Source organism: Lygodium microphyllum, chromosome 15, assembly GCF_053477565.2.
Source record: "Lygodium microphyllum isolate KBCC chromosome 15, Lygodium_microphyllum_v1.1.10, whole genome shotgun sequence".
Classification (NCBI taxonomy): domain Eukaryota; kingdom Viridiplantae; phylum Streptophyta; class Polypodiopsida; order Schizaeales; family Lygodiaceae; genus Lygodium; species Lygodium microphyllum.
This window is the reverse complement of record NC_141149.1, coordinates 123,076,133-123,102,075: the sequence shown is the minus strand read 5'-3', so window position 1 is coordinate 123,102,075 and position 25,943 is coordinate 123,076,133. Positions and strand designations below refer to the sequence as shown.

At 44.1% G+C, this 25,943-nt stretch overlaps 1 protein-coding gene across 1 annotated transcript in view; it reads right to left on the bottom strand.

Moving 5' to 3' along the window:
* The window catches only part of LOC148025009 (peroxisomal nicotinamide adenine dinucleotide carrier-like), a 43,925-nt gene extending 28,623 nt beyond the window's left edge, over positions 1-15,302 (bottom strand). Inside the window, exons 1-6 of the mRNA XM_087694707.1 lie at positions 15,007-15,302; positions 14,440-14,568; positions 14,292-14,366; positions 14,075-14,205; positions 13,915-13,969; positions 12,559-12,666 (exon numbers count right to left, since the gene is read on the bottom strand). Coding sequence (XP_087550833.1) covers positions 12,559-12,666; positions 13,915-13,969; positions 14,075-14,205; positions 14,292-14,366; positions 14,440-14,568; positions 15,007-15,087 — 579 coding nt within the window. The 5' untranslated portion in view covers positions 15,088-15,302. The remainder of the gene's footprint in view (positions 1-12,558; positions 12,667-13,914; positions 13,970-14,074; positions 14,206-14,291; positions 14,367-14,439; positions 14,569-15,006) is intronic.
* Between the last annotated feature and the right edge of the window lie 10,641 nt (positions 15,303-25,943).

Here is a 25,943-nt window from a genome sequence, read left to right as displayed (position 1 = left end):
AAGAGGAAAACTGTTTTTCAGCCTCCACCCTTGTGTGTCTTCCCCCATTGTGCAAGCAAGAAAGCTTCAAGCGAGACTCCTTCCTTCTCTCCCACAATCTTGACATGGTATCAGAGCCTTGTTCGTGGTAAGGAGCTCAAGAAAGCAAGCCAAGCTCGCGGTGGTCTGGTAAGAGGAGCAGTGTTGCTTTCATTTCCTGTTTTGGGAGCAGATCTCTGCAGGTAGCACAGCCGGAAATTGCAGGAGTGCATTGTCTCAGGTTGAGACGCCCTTCGCGGTGAAGCAAGAGGGCAGTATATGCTGCGGGAGAGGGCTTTAGCCCTCGGCGACCTTGTTTTTTTGATTTGAGGCCATTTCGGGGCCTGTTTTGCAGACGGAAGTTTTCTGCACGCACTCAGGAAAAGGCTCAGTTTTATGCTGTGCGACCACTGTTCTACAGGTCGGTGAAAAGTTACTGTAGAAATTGCATCGTATGCTTGTGCGCAGAGACATTGGGAGTTTCAGAATCATCCTTGGTTCCTGTTTATGCAAAATCGTCACTAGGAAGTGACTGTGTGGTCAAATACCACTTTCGCCAGTTTTGCAGATTTGCCCTTGTGAGGGTGAAGCTGTGTTTTTTGCAGTGACAGAATTTCTTGCAGTATTCTGTAATGGCGTCTGATTCTCTTTCACAGATTGTCACTGAAAAGCTTGACAAGAACAACTTCCAGGCATGGAAGTTTAGAATGACGAATTTCCTTATGGGAAAAGGATATTGGGAATTTGTTGCAGGAAATGAAGAAGAACCAGTTCTTCCTGATGTTCCCAATCAACAACAAATGCAGGCATTTAAAACATGGCATGAGAGAGCCAGGAAAGTTATGTATTGGCTGTCTATCAGCATTTCAGACTCTATGATTGTGCATATTCAGGATGCAAGTACGCCAAAGGAGGCATGGGATACTTTGTCAAAAATGTATAGCACAAATACGCAAGCCAGGAAAATGCAGCTCAAGCAAGAGTTGCACAATGTGCAAAGAGAAAATATGAGCATCAACGACTACCACATGAAGGTGAAGAAGATTGCAGATGCACTTGCTTCCATTGGGTCGCCAGTGGAAGATGATGATTTAGTTTCCGTGACCTTGAATGGTCTAGGAAAGGATTATGCACAGTTTCGGACATCCATTTCAGTTCGTGAAAGATTTCCTGATTTTGAGGAGTTGATTGCTCTTCTAATTTCTGAGGAGCAGAGAAATGGTGGTGCATCTTCTTCAGGAGGAACTTCAAAAGAAGCTGTCTTCTACTCAAATGCTGGAAGAGGTAGAGGCAGAGGTAGAGGAGGCCGATTTGGAGGCCGTGGTAGAAATCAGAATATGCAGCAAACTCAAGAAAACCAGTCCTATGGAGGAGGACGTGGTAACTCTAGAGGCAGGGGGAGCCAAAGAGGTCGTGGTGGATGGCAAAGAGGTCAAAATGCAAACAGTAATGTTGAATGCTACTATTGTGGTAAAATGGGTCATATGGCTAAAGACTGCTATAAAAAGCAGAATGACATCATGAATGGAAAACTGCAACAAGGGAATTATGCGTCTTCTAACAGACAGGGTGATGACAGAAATGAGCATTTGTTCATGGTGCAGCACATGAACAACTCTGTGACAAGTGCAGAAGAAAGCAATGATGTATGGTATGTTGACTCAGGTGCATCAAACCACATGACAGGTCATGCAGAATGGATGGAGGATGCAAGGAAAATGGAAAAACCAGGATTTGTGGAGACTGGTGATGATACTGCACATCCTATTGTGCAGATTGGAAAAATTCCTTTGTCTATGCAGGATGGGAAAAAGAAATACCTGTCCGATGTATTTCATGTCCCGAATATCACCAAGAATCTGGTTTCAGTTGGTCAAATGGTTGAACAGGGCTTGCAGGTCAGATTTAATCCTCATGGATGCTTTGTTGAGGATATGAAAAATAAAGGTCGCTTGATAGCAAAAGGAAAGAAGAAGGGCAGAATGTTTACATTGGATGCAGACATGTCTGAATTGAGTGCAGCAATGTTTGCACAAGGGACCGGTGTAGTTGCAGATATTGATATCTGGCATAAACGCATTGGTCATGTTAATGTACAGCGACTTAAATCAATGCAGGCCCAAAATATTGTTGCAGGATTGCCCAAATTCAAGGTTGCAGAAATGCATAAGGTATGTGAAGCCTGTCAGTTTGGAAAACAGGCAAGGAAACCATTTCCTAGACATGTTCAAGAGAGTGAGAAGCCATTGGAATTAATCCACTCTGATGTGTGGACTACTAAAGCTGCATCTCTTGGAGGCTGTCATTATTTTGTCACTTTTATTGATGACTATAGCAGGAAAGTTTGGGTGTATTTTATGAAAAAGAAAAGTGAAGTTTTTGGGCATTTCAAAACCCTTAAAGCTATGGCTGAAAAAGAAACAGGTCTGCAAATAAAATGCCTGAGGTCAGATGGAGGGGGAGAGTACCTCTCAAATGAGTTTGCAAAGTTCTTGCAGGAGCATGGCATAAAGCAGCAATATTCATGCAGTTATACCCCACAACAAAATGGAATTGCAGAAAGGAAAAACAGGCATATTGGAGAGGTATCTCGTGCCATGCTCAATGAAAAAGACTTGCCAGATTTTTATTGGGCTGAAGCAGTTGCTACAGCAGTCTACATAATGAACAGGACTCCCACTGCAGCAATACATGGAATGACTCCAGAGGAGAGGTATACTGGTAGGAAACCAGATATTTCTCATTTGAAAATTTTTGGTTGCATTGCCTATGTACATGTGCCAGATGAGCTGAGATCCAAGTTGGATCCAAAAGCTGAGAAGTGCGTCTTTATTGGTTACTCTCTGCAGCAAAAAGGGTATAGATGCTATAACCCTTCTACTCGTAAGTTTACAGTGAGCAGAGATGTTGTTTTTGATGAGATGAGTAGCTGGTATAAACCAGTAAATGTGATTGATGATGAAGATGCACAAAATGGTAATGCTACACAGAATTCACAGCAGCAGTCACAAAATATTAGTGGACCTGGAGCGTCCTCTAGCAGTGGTTCACATTCTTCGCCATGGACAGGCAGATTGAGATCAGGAGAATCTTCTCAAAGCAATGCAGATAGTGGTATGCAGGTATCACGAAAAGGAAAAGAGAAGGTTGATCAGCCCATGTTTGATGTGAATGCAGGTCACTCTTATGTGGATGGTGAATCCAGTGGCTCAGAACAGAGCATTGATGATGAGTTGGGTATTCCTTCTATTGTTACACCTGGAGTAAGGAAGACCAGGGATGTTTTGAGAGCACCTGGGAGTGAACCTACTTTGCGCAGGTCTACAAGAGCTAGGTATCCTGTGGATAGGCTGAAATATGATGGATTTACAGCCATTCACTATGCATATATGGTCAAAGTGATACAGGAACCAGAACCCACATCTTTTGAGCAAGCCATGGGAAAAGAAAAATGGGAGAAAGCCATGGATGAAGAAATGGATGCCTTGGAAGCAAATGCTACATGGGAGTTAGTACCTTTGCCTAAAGGTAAGAATGCAATTGGCTGTAAGTGGGTTTATAAGGTGAAGCACAATGCTGATGGTTCTGTGAACAGATACAAGGCAAGATTAGTAGTCAAGGGGTATGCACAAACATATGGCATTGACTATGAAGAAACATTCAGTCCGGTTGCAAGGATGGCAACCGTAAGAGCAGTCATTGCTATGGCTGCATCAAAGGGATGGTCTTTACATCAGATGGATGTAAAGAATGCCTTCTTGCATGGTGATTTGCAAGAAGAGGTCTATATGGACCAGCCACCAGGTTATGTGCATGCTGTTCATCCTGAGTTTGTTTGCAGGTTGAAGAAAGCTTTGTATGGCTTGAAGCAAGCACCTAGAGCATGGTCTGACAAGATAGGACAGTATCTTGTCACTATTGGATTTCAGATTTCCAAGGCAGATTTCTCACTTTATGTGAGAAAAACAGAGAAAGGTATTATGCTGCTTGTCATTTATGTTGATGATTTGATTATGACAGGTGACAGTGATGAAGATATCCTTCATGTGAAAATGCTATTGAAGCAGAAGTTTGAGATGAAGGATTTGGGAGAGCTGCGTTATTTCTTGGGCATTGAGGTGATTAGATCACCAAGTGGGATACAGCTCTTGCAGAGGCAGTATGGATTGGACATGCTGTCCAAATATGGAATGACAGGCTGTAAGCCTATTTCAGTTCCTTTGGAGCAAAATGTGAAGCTGAGCACAGATGCAGGTGAGCTTCTAGAAGACCCTACTATGTACAGACGCATAGTAGGAAGTTTGATTTATATGACTATTACCAGGCCAGATTTGAGCTATGCTGTTGGATTGGTAAGTCAGTTTATGCAGGCTCCAAGGAAACCACATTTGGATGCGGCTAGACGCATACTTAGGTATGTGAAGTCCACATTGCAGTATGGACTATTTTATGAGACTGGGGTTCAGATACAGTTGCATGGATACACTGATGCTGATTGGGCTGGTAGTATTTCTGATAGACGATCTACCAGTGGATATGTATTCTCTTTTGGGAGTGCTGCAGTCACTTGGAGCAGCAAGAAACAGCCTACAGTTGCCTTGTCGAGCACAGAGGCTGAGTACAGGGGTGCAGCAATGGCTGCATGTGAGGTAGCTTGGTTGCATAAGCTACTTTATGATATGCATCAGTCTACAGATGGGCCAGTTGTCATTTATTGTGACAACATGAGTAGTATACACTTGGCAAATAACCCAGTCTATCATGCTAGAACAAAGCACATTGAGGTGCATTATCACTATGTGCGAGAGAGGGTTTTACTAGGTCTTATTGATCTAGTTTATGTCAGCACAGAGGATCAGGTAGCTGACATATTCACGAAGGCATTGGGCGCAGAGAAGCTGCGCAAGTTCAGAGACCTGCTTGGTGTGCAGGAATTGGGATTGAGCTCGAGGGGGAGTGTTGAGATATCGAGCTCCACTCGTGATACGCCAGGGTGACCGTTGTATATTTATGTCACCGACTTGTCAGTTGCAGACGCGGTTGGTACACCGCCCATGAATAATAGCTACATGATAGCTATCCTTATCTATTCTAGTTCGTGGCTCAGTTAGTATGCCACCTTAGTTAGTTGAGTTTGGTTTGAGACCCATATAGAGGGTTCTTCTATTTTTTTGTACTTGAGTTCTTTTGACTTACACAACTAAGAAGAGGAAAACTGTTTTTCAGCCTCCACCCTTGTGTGTCTTCCCCCATTGTGCAAGCAAGAAAGCTTCAAGCGAGACTCCTTCCTTCTCTCCCACAATCTTGACAGAAAATAATATACCTCCAGGTGTAGACCCAATTCCTAAAAATGTTAATCATTGGGTACACACGTTTACACGCATAAGAAGGTAACCACAGAGGCTTAACCCCTCCTTGCATTATGTGATGCTTATAAATAAGGGTGAGCCTCTTACATACAAAGAGGCCAAGTCATGTGAATTCAGCAGTAAGTGGGACCTTGCTATGCAGGAAGAGATTAAATCTCTATATGCAAATGATATTTGGGATCTTGTGTCTCTACCCAAGGGAAGGAAGCCACTTCCAAATAAATGGGTGTACAAAGTAAAGACAATTGATGGGAAACCATAGTACAAAGCAAGGCTAGTTGCCAAAGGGTATACACAAAAGGAAGGGATTGACTTCCAAGAGGTCTTTTCACCTGTTGTGAAGATGACCACTCTACGTGTGCTTTTTGCTCTCACTGTTGTATTGGACTTAGAGCTATATCAAATGGATGTAAAAACAGCTTTCTTGCATGGTGACATTGATGAGGAAATCTACATGAAACAGCCCGAGGGCTTTGTGGTTCTTGGAAAAGAGCAAATGGTGTGTAAACTAAAACGCAACCTGTATGGGTTGAAGCAAGCACCACGGCAGTGGTACAAAAAGTTTGACACCTTTATGCTATCTCATGAGTTTACACGCAGCCATGCAAATCATTGCTTGTACATGAAAAAGGATACAAATGGCAGCCTCATCATACTTGTTTTGTATATGGATGATATGTTACTAGCTGGAAAAAGGAAGACTAGCTTGGATGCTCTCAAAAATCAGCTAAAATCAGCCTTCTCCATGAAAGATTTGGGAAATGTAGAGCATATTTTGGGCATGAGGATTCGTAGAGATAGAATGCAGAAATTGCTGTTTTTATCTCAAGAAAAGTACATTGAAAAGGTACTGGACAGATTTAACATGGCTGAAGCTAAGCCTTTTGAGGTACCCTTACCTCCTTATCTCAAGCCTAGCAAAGCCAATAGCCCGAAAGATGACGTGAAAGCAAATGCTATGAAGGGAGTTCCTTATGCATCAGCTTATGGCTCTCTTATGTATGCTATGGTTGCTACTCGTCCAAACATTGCTCATGCAATGGGAGTGGTTAGCAGGTTTATGTCAAATCCTAGCAAAACACATTGAGAGGCTGTCAAGTATATTCTTCGATACCTTAAAGGTACACAAAGAAAGTGTATTTGGTATGGACAAGGTGCACTTAGTTTGCAGGGTTATTGTGATGCAAACATGGCAGGTGACTTGGACACTTGTAGGTCCACCAGCGAGTATGTCTTCACAATTGCTAGTGGAGCTATTTCTTGGTGTTCCACATTGCAGAACATCGTTGCACTGAGTACCATTGAAGCTGAATACATATCAACTACTGAAGCTTCTAAGGAAGCTATATGGTTGAGCAGACTTGTAGAAGATCTCGGCATGTCTATGGATACTGCAGTTTTGGGATGTGATACCCAGAGTGTTGTGTATCTGGCTAAGAATGCCATGTATCATTCACGCACAAAGCATATAGATGTGCAATATCACTTCATCGGACAGATTCTGAAAGATGGTCAGCTCACATTAACCAAGATCAAAACACAGGACAACCCTGCAGATGTTCTCACTAAAAGTCTAAGCAAAGCTCAGCATGAGCATTGCATACGACTAGTGGGAGTTGGATAGCTAGAGGTTCACATCGGACCTTTAAGTGGGAGGTTGTTGGGATAAAGGCCCGGTTTAACCCCCGTGTATAGTACACGCACATTGTACATGTGAATGCACCCTTACGTGCCCTAAGTATAAATACATTTTATTCTTTGTATACCAACACATTGTTGGTACACTCTAATCTAATCATACTTGACTCTGTTATCACTCTTGCTCTCCAACCGTCACACTCTCACGCTCACTCCTTCTCGACTTCCATCTCTTTCAGCTGTGCTCTTCACCCCAACACAAGGTGATGTCTGGTGATAGATTTTTGTCTAGAATATTTTATTAGCCATTAATGTCAATGGTGACATTAGAAACTAAGCATTAATTAGTTTTTTAATGCCAATTCAAGGGCTAATAAATGTTCAGGATTGATTGGATGAGGAATTGACCTAGCCAATTTGATTGTTAGTTGACATAGTTATTTTTCTAAGCAATAATGAATCATTAAATTCATTTTCAAAATTAGTATTCTGGAAATTAATTAATTGGGTTGAAAATTGCTAGAAAATCAATAAGGAAGGTTGTCACTTGGCAAATCTTTCCATGCAAGAAGTGGGAAGGCTGTTTGAGGCTAGAAGAGAGATCAAGAGGCTGATTTTAGAGAACTTTTCCTATTGGCAACTACAGTTCTGGAGCAAATCCTAACTCGGAAAAGCCATTTTGCTACTAGCGACAGCAAATTGGAAGCCTAGAAGGGCTGGTGACTACAGATTGAACATCTATAGGGGCTGACAACAGCTGTTTGAGCTCATTGTTGATCTTGATTGCTGATTTCCAGACTTCTACAGTAGGGCGACAGCTGATTTAATCAGATTTCAGCAAATAAAACTCTGGATTTTCTCTCTTCAACTTCTACTCTACTCTCTCAGACGATTCACTACTTTCCTCAAGATTTTAGCCAATGTCAATCCCAACAGGGTGCAATTTGCAAGTTTCTGCTAGTAAACCCTAATTTACAACAAAAATTAGGGTTTACCAACCGCCTTGGGAAGAGTGCTCAGAAGTTGGGGCCTATCACTAAAATTCAATTGCTAAAATTTGGGCATTTTGAGGAATTCCAAGAGGCCAACCAACATTGGATTTGGAGAAAATTTGTCATCGAAGGAGCAAATTATAGGCCAATCCCAAGTCAAACAAAGGGGCAAATTGGTTTGAAGGCTTGCTCTTCATTTTTAGCAACAAGAGGCATTGAATTGCGAAGGAGATTGGAATCAAATCTTTTTTTTTCCCCATAAGAGATTGGATTGGAATCAAATTTTGGTATACTTCATCCAATTCTAATAGAAGCTAAAGAAATATTGCAAGGGGCGCTACTTTTGGGGCCAATCAAGTGCCCAATTTCCAAGATTGAACAATGTAACAATTTCATTTCAGTTTATGTATAGTTTATGCTTGTTGTAATTGGTGTTAAATCAAGTCACTACCACCCATTCCCAAAAGGATTAGCTGGTTCCTGTTAGAGATTAGTCATCCCCTACACTAGCATTTCTCAGGATACAGTTAAAGCAATCAGTTCTCTCAAAGGGTCTTATGCATTTCCTGTCAGTTATTTGGGCATTTTCAGCAGTTGCAGTATAGGCCAGTGGATTACCGGCAAGGGCAGTGCCACATGGCAAGCTGAGATCAGACCATAGTTGTTTGGGGCTGTGTGCAACCAGTCAGCTGCATTTATGAAGCCACCTGCTGGTCGGCCAGTTTTTGCAAGTCGATTTGCCTATTTTTTAAGTATTCTTTTGTGCTATTTATAGTGCCAGTTCAGTCTACCTTCCTCACTTTTGTTTTTCGGGTCGGTGAGAGAGATCCAGTTTGAGGAGATACACCAACAGCCCTTGTACATCTGCCCTCTTCATTTCAACATTCGTTGACTGCAGATTTCTGCATTATTCTATGTCTTTTCTCTCTCCCTCTTCTCTCGTGTTCGTTGTCTTTGAGTCTTGTCAATATGCTTCCGCATTTGCTACACTCTGACATGGTATCAAAGCAGCATAGAAGGGCTGATTGATTGTGGGAGGACCTGACCAAGAGGATTCTTCGCAACAAAAGTTTTGCATTTAGAGCCTACAAAGCCTCAGATGAACAAGTACAGTGTAGAGCAAGAGCGAAGTTTGATGTTCATGGAGGAGGAAAGGCTGCATTTTCAGCCTTTTGCTGCAGATTTTGAGTTTTCATTGCCTTTGATCGGTGAAACTCTTTGAGGACAAGCAAAGGAAGCCCTAGCAGGCACCAACACCACGCACGGAGTCAAAGGGGGCTGCCCTTGATTTTCTGCAAGTCATTCCATTTACAATGTCAACCAAAATTGACGCCAAGTTTCAGGCTATTATGGATCGTAAGGTCCCCGTGTTGTTGACTCTTCCTTCATATCAAAAGCTTGATGGAAAGAATTAATGCATTTGGCACATAATGATGCTTGCCATCTTGGAGTCTTGTGATTTGGCAAAGCTCATAACCAAGGCTATAGATTGTCCTATAGCTCATGATGCCTCCAAGCTTTCTATAGATGAGAAAGCCGAGATTATGAAGGTACAAGCATATTGGGACAAATTGAATATCCACATCTCTTCTTTCCTTTCTCTCTCATACTCCAACCATCATTGCTCATATCAATCACTTGACCATGGCTCAGGAGATATGGCTGGAGCTTGATCAAATGTACAACCAGATGACCATGATGAAGCAAGTCTCTCTCAAGATTTAGATGTGGCCTTTGAGTCCTAACAAGTCTTCTTCTATGTGGAAGCATGTCAATAAGCTTCGGCAATTGCATATCCTGTTGCAATGGAGAAGAATGCCTTCACAGATAAGACTCGTTTTAATAGGTCAAATTTCACCACTTGGTCGAACTTCATGCAACAAGTGCTTGAATCTCACAGACTTTGGAGCCTCGTCGTTGGTACCGCCAAACCCCCGATTAGCTCACCTTGATCACGTCTGCCATGGAGAGCCCGCAATGCCGCAGCCAATGTTGAGCTAATACAGGGGTTGCTTCCTGAGTTCCACTCTCAATTACACCATTTTCCCCTCGCATCTGAGTATTAGAGTCATCTCATTGACTACTATGCAGCATGCAATCGCACTCGCAATGTATCAATCTTGATTTTGAGTTTCGAGAGTTTTCCATTAAGGAAGGGGATAATCTCAAAGTCAAGTTGGCTGAGTATCAGCGTTTACTAGCCAAGTTTGCCACTACTGGCTCCCCGAAGTCAGATGACAATCAAGTCACGTTCTTCTTGAACAAGTTACCCGACAAATACTTCCATTTTATCCAACACATTATCTCACTACGTAGATTGCCGACCTTCTACGATTTCTAGTGTCAATTCTTGCATTATGCAAGGCTGCATGATCAAGTCCATAAGAAATCCTCCACACACATCCATTCAAAGGGGCAAGGATCGGTCATCTCTTCTTCGAGAGGGAAAACCAACAATAGCAAGAACTCGTAAGATGTGAAGGCAAACCAAAACAAGGGTAGCACCACTTCCTCCAATGGAAACAAAGAAATACAACCCCTTTGGCAGCAAATTCCTAAGGAAAATAGGTTTTGCACACACTACCAGAGGTCAGGCCATGTGGACAAGGAGTGTCACACCAAGGCCCAAGGTCTTCCTCCTAGAAAACCACAGCACACTACTGCGAGTGCCTCCACTCCAGCTGGCAAGTCTAGTGGGGCTACGCCTCTCGTTGCTACACCGTCTACTCTATCTGCCCCTTGCGGCTACTAGATATATGGCATGCGAATAGCCTCAACAACCTATCTCCTTCACTAATCCTGAAGGATTAGCTGATTGATCTGCTAGTGACTCGCCTATTGCACTTTCCGCATCCATTCCTAGCACATCCACTGCACCTTCTAGGACCACTTCCCCACCTCGCCTTATCCAATGGTGGCCACACACTTAGCCTTTCTTCTTTTAGAATTCCACTACATACTTACATACTCATTGCATTGCACTTATCTTTGCTTTCTTTTATTTTATTATGGGACCCATGGGAGAAATCCATATGGCATGCAAGGGCCATGGTCCTAAAATTAGAGATCCCCTAAAATTTAGGCACCCCCTCCCCCAATATGGGTGTCATGTGAAAGCTCTTGAGCCCTTCAAAGAAGGGGACTCAACAACACAAGAAGGGGGTTTCATGTGTTCATGTGTTTGAGCAACCCGAGAGGACGATACAAGATGCACAATGTGCAGGAGAAGGATTCTCCACACAACAAGACCAAAGGAAAGAGTGTCACGCACTTGCACATATGGGGAAGATGCATAGTGTACAAATATCATTCACAACAAAACAAAGCACCAACGTGCTAAATGGTACACCTCTCAGTATCTAGTGATAGCCTAAAACCAAGATGTGCATCAAAGGCAACATGAGCTAAAACTAGATAATCTATTATAGATCCAAAGGAAGGGTCAAAATATAGTGCAATTAAGAACAAACCAAGTAATCCACAATAGCCACAAGTAACTCTTTAAAAGCACACCAACTCCAATACCATGTGGAGATGCACTAGAAGCAAAAGAAAATATTAAGTGTGCGACCACAACTAAAACGCAGAAAACTCAAATGCAAATGCAAAAACACAAACAGAGAAGAGAAAGAACTCTAAAGTGAATATATGAATGTTGTAAATGAGGAAAAGAGTGTATAAGATGCTCAAGGAAAGAGCTGTCCAACAGCAAGTAGCTCTTTTGGGAGTGGCTGAAGAAGGTGTCGATGTGTGTCATCCACCAAAAATGGATCCCAAGTGCTCTAACCCCTAGTCAGAGCAAAGGCTGAAGAAGAAAAGTGCTGAAACAAAAAATGACCTATTGTAGATGATGATGGCGTCAACAAGCTAGGGTAAAACACACCTTGAAGGAGGAGTTGCCAGGCCAAAGGGCGGGCAATAGTTGAAGATGACCATGGCAACAAGTTGAATGAGACACCTCATGGATGGAGGCTAGAAAGAAATGGGGTAACCTGCAAAAAGGCTGAATGGTGGGCAGCCTGTCTACTTATAGATGAGTGGCTCCTCCCAAATTAGGGTTTGGCACTCTTTAGGACCATACACCATTTAATGAAACTTTAGGTAATTTACAGTGCAGGCTAGCCATGTCCTCCAGTCCCACTTAGAAGAGATTGTTGCCAAAATTATGGGTTACCATCAATGCTAACAAATCCATTCCACAAGCTTCACAATGGGAGGGAAAAGATCCACGAAAGAGTTTGATGGACAAATCATACATGCTGACCCATCATTGCACCCACACTGGCTGCAGTGTTCAAAATTGTTCTAGTGGAAGTTTTACCCCCTCATTATCTATGGACATTATAGCGTAAGCCAGAATCCCCATCCTGTCAAGATCAGACATGTTTTGTCCTAGTTGTCTAGGGCTGTTTTGGCTGATTGTAGCAATTTCTAAGTGGCCCCGCAAACAACATTGCTATGTACTATGAACACAAAAAAGAGGTGGCGAAATGCCAATATCCACTGTTTAACAGCATAACAAAGTTCAAAGGCTCTCTTACAGCTTCAAATGTACCATATGATTTGCCTGATCCCACCCTGCTGGATTCATGTGATGCCCTCTCTTCATCTCTATATTTCATTAGCTTTTGTTCAGCCTGTGCATGAGTCTGAAAATTCAAACACAGGAACTTGATTTTAAAATGTCATCACTGGAAGCCAAAAGAATTCAAAACAGAATGTCTTTCACAATGTCAATTGATTGTTTGTCAATGCAACCTAGAAAACTGGAATTCTTCTGATCCACAATCAAGCAGATTTCTTGTGGAACTAAGTATGCTACATGTTCTTTCTCTAATTCACCATTCCAAAAGCTCCCCTGAACTTCTTACTGCTCATGGGTGGTCAAGGTAAACAATTACAAAATCTTTCTACTTCATTACCAAATATCACACATTTTGTAAGGACTGACTGCTGCATGCACAGCCAGCTTGACACATGAAAGAGGTAAAGCAGAGAGACACTGGGAAACTGCAAAGGTTCTGATCACAATAGAGAGGCACACTAGAAACTCAGATTCTCATTCTTAGAGAGCTTTTGAAGCCAAACGAACCATGCAATTGATAGGTGACAGGTTTGTATAAATCAAAGTGCCAAACTAAAGAAAAACACGGTCAGTTAATTACAAGTAATAGCCTTAAAGCTTGCTGACTGCATGCTGAGCTCTAAAAACATCTTTTAAATAGGGGAAACAACCAAGCTGGTTGCACTTCTATCATCTTGAGGATTATTGTCACAGTGAAACTACAAATCCAGCTTTGAAGGTCGTACTTACAGCATACCTCTTCCTGGGGGGATGAGAGTAAGCCCTGCAATAGAGCTTTAACATAATAGCAGGGAGCATTTTTCGGTACATATTCCATCCTTTCATGCATGAATACAATTTGGAGGCTCCCAGCATTGAATAAAGTCTAAGGTAAGCATGCTCAACTGATATGCAATAACTATTGAAGGTAGCAAAGAAAGCATTAAAGACTACACATATTGTGCAACAACCTTAGCTAATCGTTTATACTGAGCAATAGGATCACGACACTGTGCACTAGCCAACATAATGAGCCTTTCCAGATCTAGTGGTCCATTTAGGAATACAAAAAAAGATGAGCTCTCTGCTATGCATAATCATCTGAAATAATATCATAAAAGCCGATGATCTAGATCACAAGGCATTACTGTTCATACTTAGTAGAAACAAATAACTTGCACTAGTATGAATTCTACATCCATGGCAATGAACTCACATTTTAGAATCAAAGGTTAAACAAAAAGTGCCCCAGCATGCATATTGACCAATCAGTTAAGTCATGTGTACAAGAAAGTCAGAATATCTGAAATAAGCAAAAAATTGGTCCACATACCTGCATCCGTGTGACAACCACCCAGATGGGATTCGTCAGCAAGACATTCAGGCAACTAGATTACATATAAATTACCCATCAGAGTCCTCCTATTTAGAAAGCTAAATTAGTAACATGCCTATTTTGCAGGGTAGAGCTTGCAAACATTCCAGAAACATACCCTGCAAGTGCTGCAACAATCAATGAGGAGAAAACTCCAATTGTACCATCAACGCTCCTCTTTTGCCTTCTTTTGACAGCAAGAGCTTCAGCTTCATTCTTGAACAGTTGATAAAAGTAGTAATAGACACCCTGATGCATTAATATCTCAGTAAAATGTAAATTGTGAACTAAAGTTGATGCTGTCAATGATTAATAAAAAGAGATGCAAACCACACCTGGGAGGCAGCTGTCCCTACTAAAGATGGTGTTAAGCCTCTAAAAAGGCCAGTCCAACCTTCCTCTTTAATGACCTGCACGCACTCAAGCTATAAGGAGCATGTTTTCTGATCTTGGAGCACAAGTATGGGATGGTGAAGTACTTGCCTTGCATAATTCTTGATATGTACCAAGTGATTTTTTCCTCTGCAACTGGTCTGCTGAATTGCTCTCAATGTCAGATGCTTGAGCAACAAGTCTTTTAGCATTCCTTTCGGTTTGCTGACGAGTATTAACCTATACAATTGAAACCAGCCCAAGCTTGAACCAACATATACAATACACAAAAATCGGTCCCCAAGGTGCACATCAACATCAACATGACATATAATCATGCAATTCAAAAGCATAGTACACCGTACATGAGATTGACTGACCTTTTTTTTTGGGTGTGAAACCAATGCACACAGGGGATAGTTCTCAAAACAAGGATTACCCCAAAAAAAAATTTCAGAAACACGCACCAATATACCAGCATGCTCAACATTGGCATGCCTACACAATCATTGATGAACTGGGGTAGCCACCACTAGTAAGACTGCTTGAATTGAATCGGATAGAAGGTACTTAGAAGTGCTTGAATTGAATTGGATCGAAGGTAGTGCAATTACTGACTACACAATCATTGCCGAACTGAGGTAACCAATCAAGCAAGGTGCAGAGCATTGAACTTACTGCCTGCAGAGGGTAAGTCAGGATTTGGGCAATGATGCCCCCTCCAGCTCCAGCCAAGCCATTCACTAGAGCATCAGACATTGTTGCTAACTCTTCGTCTCTGTCCGGCCCACTCTCCTTGCAGCAGAAGAATAGGGTTGCTGAAGGGGAAGGGACAGCCGGGGCAGCTGGTTTGTCCCTTCCAAAGCCACGAAATCATGTGAAGGGCAGCGACATGAATGTGAGAGAGAGAGAGGGAGAGAGAGTTGGTAGCAGAGTCTGTAGTACGTGCAAGTGCGTATGATTGATTTCGACCGGGGTTCACTAAAAAACCCAGATTCACTGTTGAGCAAATTGTTATTTCCTAAGAGAGATTTAATGTTGAGCAAATTGTTATTTCCTACGAGAGAACTTTGAATTCTTTTTTTTATATGCATTAGACCTTACAAAATGATAAATTTCACAATAGAGGAGGCTTCTTCTTGGTGGGGGAACCTCACACCAAACCAAACAAACCATCTAAAGATTTGGTTTCCAATTTAAAAAAATTTGTAAAGACATGACTCCCATTGTGGCAACGCTACATGGCACAACAACGAAAGATAATGTTGTAAACCTACCAATTGCAAAGGAGCGCGCTACTACCATCGCACATGACAACATTGATGTTCACCTACTGTTCACCTCTCTCTCTCTCTCTCTCTCTCTCTCTCTCTCTCTCTCTCTCTCTCTCTCTCTCTCTCTCTCTCTCTCTCTATGTGCAATGTTAGCTACTTAATGTGGGAAAGGTTGGTTCACGCATAATATAGGCTGATGTAAATACCATCATGGCATTACTTATGCTTATTTATGATTTTAAGTTGCAAGTATTTCTATTTGGTGATTGCACTTGCACTACTTTTTGTTTGTGAGTATATTTAGTGGACTTTGCTTACAAGTGTATCTTGAGTATTTCTAATAATAATGATTTAGTGGTGGCAGTCATTGGCACTTTCAATCATTGTTATTTCGACCAATCGGGGTAGACTATATCAATTGCCTAGGTTGGATCTGCTTTTTGAATTTGAAAAGCTTATATTTTGATCCAATTAAACAATTTTTAACAGGGTTATAAGTATGCATGGATTGCCCTCTCATGCCTTAAGTCTAAAGGACTTGGATTAAAAGATAATACCTTTGGTATTTTGTAATGTATGACTCCATTTTGTGAATTAAAAACATATGTAAGTATCTATCTTAAGGGTTTTAGACAATAAGAAGGGTCAGCATTAAGGGGTAGAGGTGTCTATAGTAAAAGAAAACATTTCATCACTCATATAAAGAATGTACAATGTAGTAAGAGGTCAAGGAATCCTAGAGCATATAGCGATATCCATGTCTCACACGTGGCAACGTGTTACTTTGCCTCAGCCTATCTACACATATTCCCTATTTGTAGGTGTAGAGGAGGTAGAGAAAGAGGACTCTTAACACTTGGAGTTTAGGGTTTAAGAAAGAGAACTCTAAACACACGCACACACTTTGTATTTTAAACTATTATCTTTAACATAAATGTCCCAAATTCTTTCTACCTCAAACTAAACAATATATGTTTTTTAGAGCTCATATGATGCTATGTTTTTTGAGAGGGTTATAAATTAGCCTTATATCATGATAGGGTCCCCTCTTTCTCTCTCCCCACATGTATCCTAATGTGCATAATGTGTCAATCCACAACGCAATATAGTGCACCTAAGTTTGTATGCTTATGTCCACAGAGAGAGAGAGAGAGAGAGAGAGAGAGAGAGAGCGAGAGCGAGAGAGAGAGAGAGATCCTCTTGCACGCTGTTAACCCCAAGTCAAGATGGCGAAAGATGGAGAAAAAGCAAAGGAAAATGAAGAAAGAGCAAAGATATGCAAGTGGCCTCTAAAGATGAACCGGGGCAAAAAGCGCAACCTTAAAAGAAAAGGCACCTCAAAAAACTCGAAAAATCCTTGTAAAAGAGTGCCAGGCTCCCTCCTGTGCCCATTGTAAAATATTAGACAGGTGTAGGCTAGAGGCACATGGCTAAAAGAGGAAAATGGAAAAAGGACCTTGCCACAATGGCCGGTCATGTAAAAAAGGGATGGGTGCACATGGAATTTTAGGGTTTGTATATATAAAGTTCAAAAGGTGAATAAGAGATCATTCTTTAGTGTGTGGCAAAAGGAGTCTTCTTCTTCTTCTCTCCTTCTCACCTTCTTGCTTGTGTGTACTCTTGAGAGAGGGAGTGTGAGAGTGTGAGGGAGTGAATGTGTGTGAGAGTGAGGGATCAAGAGGGTGAACCTCTTCACCATCTCCTCTTCTTCTTCTTCTCTTCCCTTCTCTCTTCTTGCGCACACAGCTATGGAGGATGGAGCTTGGAGGTGGAGGAGGCTTGAGGATGCTTGAGCTAGCATCTAGGATCGTGGAGCTACCGGTGTGTGGAAGAGAGGAGGCAACTCATATCGGCACTAAGGTAAGCTCACTACACTCGTAGGATCGACGGCCCATCGGCTAGGTGAGAGATAGCCATTAGAGCTCGCTTGGAACGCTTGAAACAATAAGCGGTCCGTGGGTCTTGGTGGTTGAGCGAAAGCTCCCACATTTTGGTTCTGTTGCCGAGACCAACGGATTCAAGCTTGAGCACTAGTGCGCCTCATATCGAGCATCGAAGTAAAGGGTTCATCCCCGAAACGGAGCTTGAGATAGGTAGGAAGTTTGGGTATTTTTTATCTTCAAAACAAGTAAGTATTTTGGGTTATTTTGTTTGTTTAATGATTAGGAAACATGGAGAAATCAGTCCAGTATTTTGCTTTCGATTCGTGTTGCATTTAGAGTAGGATAGGATTAGGAAATCGCACCGGAGAAGGATAGGGTTTCCTATTGCAAAACAGGGCAAACAGGGCAAAAAATTGTGCAAAAATGGCAAAAAGCTCGCTTGCGATGCTTAAGATTGGTAAGTGAGTGATTGGGGGCGTCAACACCATACTCGGGAAGGGGTATAAGAGCTAAAAGGCCAAGGAAACACTCATTTGCAATAGTTCAGTGTGAAAGAGAGAGAGAGAGAGAGAGAGAGAGAGAGAGAGCTACCGGCCGATTCGATTCGATCGCACCAACGACGAGCCCAACACTCCATCCAGGTATATGAATCCCTTCTCTTACTCCCTTAGGTAGGATCTGGAAGGTTATGCCTGGTATGATTGAGTGAAGCACGAGAAACGATCAGAATCGAGTTTGCGATGTTTACGTGCACCGCGCTCGGCCCATCCAAGTGGCCACTCCTGGGCTGAGTCCCAGAATCGGCCCACGGCCACGTATCAAATTCGGCCCATCTGACCAAAACCCTAATCTGCTTGTCCGAGTCTATAATTCAGACCGTGGACAAACTCGGCCCTCGGTCCACTTGCCTCGGCCCTTCCAAACAACCTTGTCCGAGTCAACCACTTGGCCCGTCCGAGTGACCCCGTCTGAGTCCACCCTGTCCAAGTCCCGGATTCAGCCCTCGGCAGAAGAAAGTCCAAACCGCAGATACAACGAGGAATTCGACTTAGTAGCCTTTCCCGATTCAGTTCAGTAGCTGGTTAGTAGTTACGACGCTCATGCTCGGTACAAGCACCGCGGTAGGACGGCGGATGCTATCATTGCAGATCTAGAAGAGGAGAGAAAGTTGGCCCGCAAGGCATTGCAAAGCATGGCTAAGTACAATAGGGATCAGTAGGCTAGGAACCAAAGGCAAGGCATGGAGTTGTGAGAGGTGCAGCGGGTACTGAACTTGGCTGGCAGGAATCGAACGGACCATGAGAGGGCACTAGAAGGAGACTTAACGCTGAGTGAGCTGCTTATGAAGCGACTACTCGATAACACGACTGCAGAGCAAAGTGCCACCGATCTAGCAACATCGCTGCTCGTAAGATTAGGAGCAAACCAGGGCTCAAAGAGCCAGGCTAAAATCCCTATTGTTGCCAAGCAACTCGATAAGTACCAGCCCCATGACAATCCCTATAGCTTTGTCGAGCAGTTCGAGCAAGTCTGCGAAGTCAACGGCCTCAACGACTTGACTCAACGCTCTTAAGCGTTTGGGCTTTGCTTGGGCGACAAGGGTAGGATGTGGTATACAAGCTTAGATAACGCAGAGCGAGCCAACTTCGATGGCCTCAAGGATCTCTTCATTAAGAGATTTGCTAACCCCAGATACTCTGATAATCTACTAGTACGCTTGATGAATGTCAAGCAGAAAGAGAAGGAGGACATTCGCGATTACGTGACCCACGTATAGAGTCTCTTCAAGAGAATCCCTACTGGAGAGCGACCGACTGAAAGAGCAGTGTCAACTGTATTCATCAGCAGGATTCAGAACGAGGAACTATACAAGGCTTTGGCAGGCAACTCGAGCTTGCAGCGAGACGCACTAGCCAGGGTCTTTGAGGAGGTCATCCGAGTTGACGATCAGCTGAAGGAGCGAAGCTCCAGAGGCACAAACCTAGAGGAGACCAACTCGTGGAGCTCAGAGAGAGCGTCAGCCTCGAGTGAGCGATCAGCACCATCATCCCAAGATAAGGGAAAAACCACCAAAACGAATCAAGACCTGGCTAACATTAGGATGGAACTAGCCAAGTTGCAAGATATGTTGAGACGACCAACGCACCCACACATCCAATGCGTGTACTGTGGCGGAAACCACTTGCCAGCCGAGTGTCAAGACCCTAGGTCACGACCTTGCGCTAACTGCGGTAGGTTCGGTCATGACGTCGCACATTGTAGACTACCAAGGAGACTTCCATACTCACAACCATATGGCCAGCCTTACCTAGTGAACAGGCCGCAGCCATTTTTCGGAAGGGGAGCCCCATTGGCCCTCTCTGTGCCTAACGACATAAAGCCAATCGTTCCTAGGATGGAAATAAATCCTACAGGCATTCCTAGGCCGCCTGGTCCTTACGTGACCCACCCACCGAGTGACGCTCTTGTCCACTATGTGGAAGAACCAAACGAGGAGGAAGCTTACATATGCCCTTACGTTTCGCATGACAACGAGGGCAACGCTGTCCTCATGGACTATCGCCCCGTCCCAATGATGGCATTAGGAAGAGGACGAGGTAAGGGCCTAGGAGGGCAGACGTAGAATCCAATCACCTGTTGGACTTGTGGCCACCCAGGTCATGTCTCATCGCGCTGCCTTGAGAGAGAGTAGCAAAACAAAGATAAGGATGACCAAAGGTGTGCTGAGTGCGGGATCACCCATCTTTTTGTCGACTGCCCAAGGCAAAAACCGTCATCTAGCTCAGTCAACGAACCATCGGTCCCATTGGGGCTGTTCGGTGTCGAGAACCACGATGGGGAGGCCACGCCTATCCCCTTGTGGGTCATGACCCGTGCCCAAACAAAGTAGGCTGACATCTCTTTGCCAGGACCTAGCAATCTTGATGTAGCCTCGATAGGAAAGAAGAGCCATAGACGGCGGAAGAGGAAGTCGGAGGCTAAAATCGCACTGAAAACGGAGAGTGTTACAACTCTGCCCGCTGGAAAGAAGGTCTCCGACACAAAAGCAGAGACGTCGGCCCCTAAGACGACCAAAAAGGAAAGCGCTAAGGTAGGGGAATACCCGCAACCGAAGCGACAATTAGAGGCCATAAAAAATGTGAGAGAATGGGTGAGGGAAACCCAAGAACACCTAAAGGATGTTGAGCCCATCATAGGAGGATGGGATCGATGATCTCTCTAGCATAAGTACGCCAACCTCACTTCCACAACCAAAGTCAAGAGAAGCAACTGCACCACAAGCGGTACCGCTAAGGCCAAGCCTCGGCGCTGCTACAGGGTCGCGGTTCAGTCACGGCCACTGGCCAAGACAATCCAAGTTAGGAGAGAGACAAACACCCAACAATCTCCTCTAACCACACTAGTGACTACCCCTGTAACACTCAGCTTGGGAGATCTGCTTAGGCAGCACCCCACTCTTGTTGGGGGTAAAGGCGCCTCCGCCGTGCCGCCCCGTGTATTACTACACTGACAGTACCCACCACTGCACACTGCAGGTGGCGGGCGCCCGTCACGTCACTTTATTATTTATTCTTTTAGTGACAGTTTGAATAAAGGAAGGCCCGGTCACACATTGTGACTGTTGGAGTTCCCATTTCTTGTCTCTCTCTTTCTTGCTCTTGCTCTCCCGCCATAGCTCGCGTGCAAGCTTCGATCCTTCTCACCTTTCAACTGGTATCAGAGCTTGGCATTCTCTTGCTCGAGCTCGACTCGGTGCTTCCCGACCTTCGCATCGACTCGCTTCACGCATTGGGTCTCCATCACGGCAGCCATAGCCGACCTCTTGAGCTCCCGACTCTCCCCGGCTTCCCGAGCTCCATCCTGGCCTTCTTGAGCTTCATCAGGGCCTTGCCCTTGAGGTATTGCTTCAGCATTTGCAGGCATTTGAGTGTATTCTCAGATTGAAATAGGGCAGGAACAAAGGGCAGCCACTCTTCTTGAGCTCCATAGCTCATATCTTCCCTCCCCTTTGCATTGGGCCTTCATGGCTTGGTATGTGCCTACCTTGGGCCATCATTGAGCCCCCCATTACCCCCTTTTCAGCCCATGTGGAGCAACAGCAAGTTCAGCACCAACAGGGCAGATTGCATCATTTTTTTCCAGGCTGTGAGCACTCATCTACTTCAGCTCCACACTTGGCCATTGCTTCTTGCTCTCTACCTTGATCAAGAGGGCTATAGACTTCATGTTTGATGTCATTCAAGCTTTGGGTATTGGTCTTGATCTTTCGGGGCTGATTTCTTCAGATTTGGGACTGTCATAAACTGTCATAACAGGCTGAAAACAGGGCAGCACCATTGGCATTAGCATTTGTTGCTTATACTCCATTCCGGTTGTGCTATTTGATGCCCGTATGCGGTCTACATGATGCCTAGTGCCTTGGGAATGTATGCACATGATTATGCCATGATTTTGGCTTGAAATATTGGCTGATTTGGGACTGTTATTTACTGTTATACAGTGCTGGAAACAGGGCAGCCACACTTGGCATTGGCATTTAATGCTTATACTCTACTCCGGTTACCTTGTTTGATGCCCGTATGCGGTCTACTTCCTACCCGGATGTATTGGGGATGTATGCATTTGGTTTGACCATGATTTTGGCTTGAATTTGGGGCTGAAATCTACTGTTTAGAACAGTAAATACATGCTGGAATAACAGTGGGCTGAAGGTACTTTACATGCTTTGGCACTTACCTACCGATACCGGATGTATGCTTTGAGCTTTGGCATGATATCTCTGACATTTGGGGACGACTTGGAGCATATGTATGAGATTATGGGATGCTTTTGAGCTTCGCATTAGCTCCGTCTTCACTGGCATTTGGACCGACTCGGCATGCTCGTGGACCACCTATGCCTCATGTCTCTGCTTGACAGTTAGGCTTTTGCATTACATGCTTTGGTTCGTGACATATGCTATTTGGTTCGTGTATGCCATACCGACATTTGGAGCTTGGATTTGGATGTATTTGAGCATTCCCGGCTTACTTGATCACTGATCTTGGTTGCTATTTGGATGTCATTAAGTTGACCGAGAGCTTATTTGGGCTTATGTATTGCTTCATGGTTAATACGACCGGTGCTTCATGTATGTCATGCTCTCTTGGATGCGCTTGATGCATTGACAGGGTCACTTATCACTGGTGCTTTCTCTTGGGTTGTTTGAGCTTCTGAGCTCGCTTTGTATGCCTTTTGTGCCAGTGGGAGCATTTTACATGCTTTCTTGACCTTTGACAGTTGCATGCTATTGGAGCACTTACATGTATTTGAAGCAGTTTATGTCTTGAGCAGCTACATACACATTGAGACTTTGGGATCATACTCCGATCTTTATGGATATGCATTGATGTACTCTTGGTTCACAGGATGCTTATGAGCTGAGTCTCATATTTGGATCTTTCTCTTTGAGCAGATACCTATTTGTGTCACGTTTTGGCAGTTACAGAAACACTTTGCCTAGAGTGTCTGGGGGTGTGCCTTTCACTGGCAGATGTTATTTTGACATGCTTGGTGTTGAGCTCATGTTCTTTTCACTGTCATTGGCCTTGCTTATGTCCGTTTCATGCCGGCTTTGGACCTAGCATTGTTTGCTTGACATTGGATCCTATTTTGGGACAGTTTGCTCTCTAGACTGCATACCTGCAATTTATTACAGCAAGCAGTTATTGGTGGACTGAGGTGTACTTTTCATGCTGAAATATCCTGATTTGGTGTACCGCACCTAGTACTAAGTGGGCAGCAACTTTTGGCACACTTTGCTCACCCTTTGGACCCCGTTTTGGTCATTTTTGGGCAGTTTCTGCAGTAAAACAGCAAGCAGTTTTGGACTGTTTGGGCATTTCCAGCCTGCATAATGGCGTCATCTTCGCATGATAGTGCCATCTTTAACATTACAAAGTTGGATGGTACCAACTACTCTTACTGGAAGAGTCAAATATGGCAGGTTTTGGTGCAGAAATCTCAGATTAAGCCACTTCGGTTGAGTGGGGAGCAGCCTGAAACTATGGACATTGACGACTGGCTTGAACTTGATGAGCTATGCAAGTCCACGATTGTATTGTCTCTCACTGAACAGGTACATTATAATGTATTTGAGGAAGCACAGAGTGCATGGGATCTATGGAATAAGATCAAGAATCTTTATGATAAGAAAAGTCCGGCGAGTCAGATGTACTGGTTGAAGCAGCTTATGGATCTGCGCATGAAGGATAATGCGACTATGTCTGCTCACTTGAGCCAGTTCCATGCTATACTGAAGAACCTCACTTCGCAGGATATCACCTTTGGAGAGGAAGTAACTCCTCTTTTCTTGCTTGGAACTCTGAATGAGTCATGGGATGTATTCCGCACTGCTCTTTGTGCCTCTAGTGCTACTCTAAAATTGGCAGATGTTGAGAGTGCTCTTCTTCAGGAAGAGGTGAATCGCAAAAACTTGGATGCCTCTCGTGGTAGTCATGCTTTGACAGTTAGAGGCAGGAATGACAGGTATGACCGTGGTAATGGCCGAGGCCGTGACTCGCAGAAGGGTCGGTCTAAATCTCGTGGTGGCAAGTCGCGTAGTAAGTCGCGTGGACGCAATGCAAATGTCACTTGTCATCATTGTGGGAAAAAGGGCCATATTAGACCACAGTGTCATGAGTTGCGCAATGAGAAGTGCAAGGATAAGGGGAAAGATAAAGTGCAGGAGAAGTCCTCTGATCGCAGCATAGTACCTGCGAAGTCCAACGTCAAGATTGAGGAAATTAATGTCACGCAAACTGAAGAGTCCGATGGTGGTGATGAGTTTATACTTGTAGCTAGTTCTTCTGATGCTTCACACTTGACTGAGACACCTAGTATGTATGCACAGTGCTGGTTATTGGATTCAGGTGCGTCCTTCCATGTGACGCCTTACCGTGAGTGGTTTCACTCTTACCGTACTGTATCTGGATCAGTCAAACTTGGAGATGACAGGTCTCTTGATATTGTGGGCTGTGGAGATATTCAGTTGCAGTTTTCCACTGGCAGTTCCTTTTTGCTCAGGGATGTACGTCATGTACCTGCGCTTACGCGTAGTCTTATGTCTGCAGGACAGTTGGATGATGCAGGATTTCATGTCTGTTTTGGGGATTCTACCTGGAAGATTACCAAAGGCAGACTTGTGCTTGCTAGAGGCGCCAAGGCTGGCAGCCTCTATCCTCTTGTTGTATCTGGGTCTTCTGTAGACCATGTTTTGGCAGTGGGCTCTATCCCACATGTATCACTTTGGCATGCCCGTTTGGGGCATATGTCTTTGAAAGGAATGAAAATGTTATCTGGTTTGCAGTATCTTCCGCCTTTGGATTATGCATGTTTTGACTCGTGTGATCATTGTCTTTATGGTAAGCAGAATAGGTCTACGCATAAGAAATCGGGTAGGCCACGCATGAGTGAGCCCTTGGCATTGGTGCATTCCGATGTTTGTGGGCCTATGCCTTGCATGTCTATGGGTGGCGCGAAGTACTTCGTTACCTTCATTGATGATTTTTCTAGGAAAGTGTGGGCTTATCCCATAAAGCAGAAGTCCGATGTCTTGGCAGTTTTTCAGAGATGGCTTGCTCTTGTTGAGAACCAGACTGGGTATAGGCTGAAATGCCTTAGGATAGATAATGGGGGAGAATATGTCTCGCATGCTTTTGAGCAGTTTTGTGATGACAGGGGTATTAAGCGTCAGTTCACCGCCCCTTACACCCCACCCCAGAATGGTTTGGCTGAGCGCATGAACAGGACTATTCAGGAGCGTGTGCGCTCTATGCTTAGCCATGCAGGCCTACCCCCGAGTTTTTGGGCTGAGGCAGTTAGTACGTCAGTGCATGTCATAAACCGATCGCCTTCCAGTGGATTGGATTTCCAGGTTGCAGAGGAAGTTTGGGCTGGTAAGCCACCCTCTTATGCGCATCTCCGTGTCTTTGGATGTGAGGCATTCTGCCATGTGCCCAAGGACAAGAGGAGTAAATTGGATCCAAAGAGCATTAAATGCATATTCCTTGGCTATGGTGAGTCAGGAGAGATGGGCTATCGCCTATGGGATCCGCAGGCGCGGAAAATAGTACGCAGCCATGATGTCGTCTTCCATGAAGACAAGATGCACAGGCAGCCTGAGAAGGTGGTTGAGATCCGCATAGTGATCTTTCAGGAGGAGCCTAAAGCTCCAGCACAGCCAGTAGTACAGCCTGCAGCAGTTCCTCCACAGGGCCAGGATGTTGGACAAGTAGTTAGACAGGCAGCAGAGCCTGCGGTGAGACGGTCTGCTAGAGATAGACGTCCACCTGACAGATTTCAGCCCTCTATGCATTATGTTTTGGTTACAGATGCAGGAGAGCCTTTCACTTATGATGAGGCTATGCGCAGGGGTGACAGTCACTCCTGGGAGAGGGCTATGCAGTCTGAGATAGAC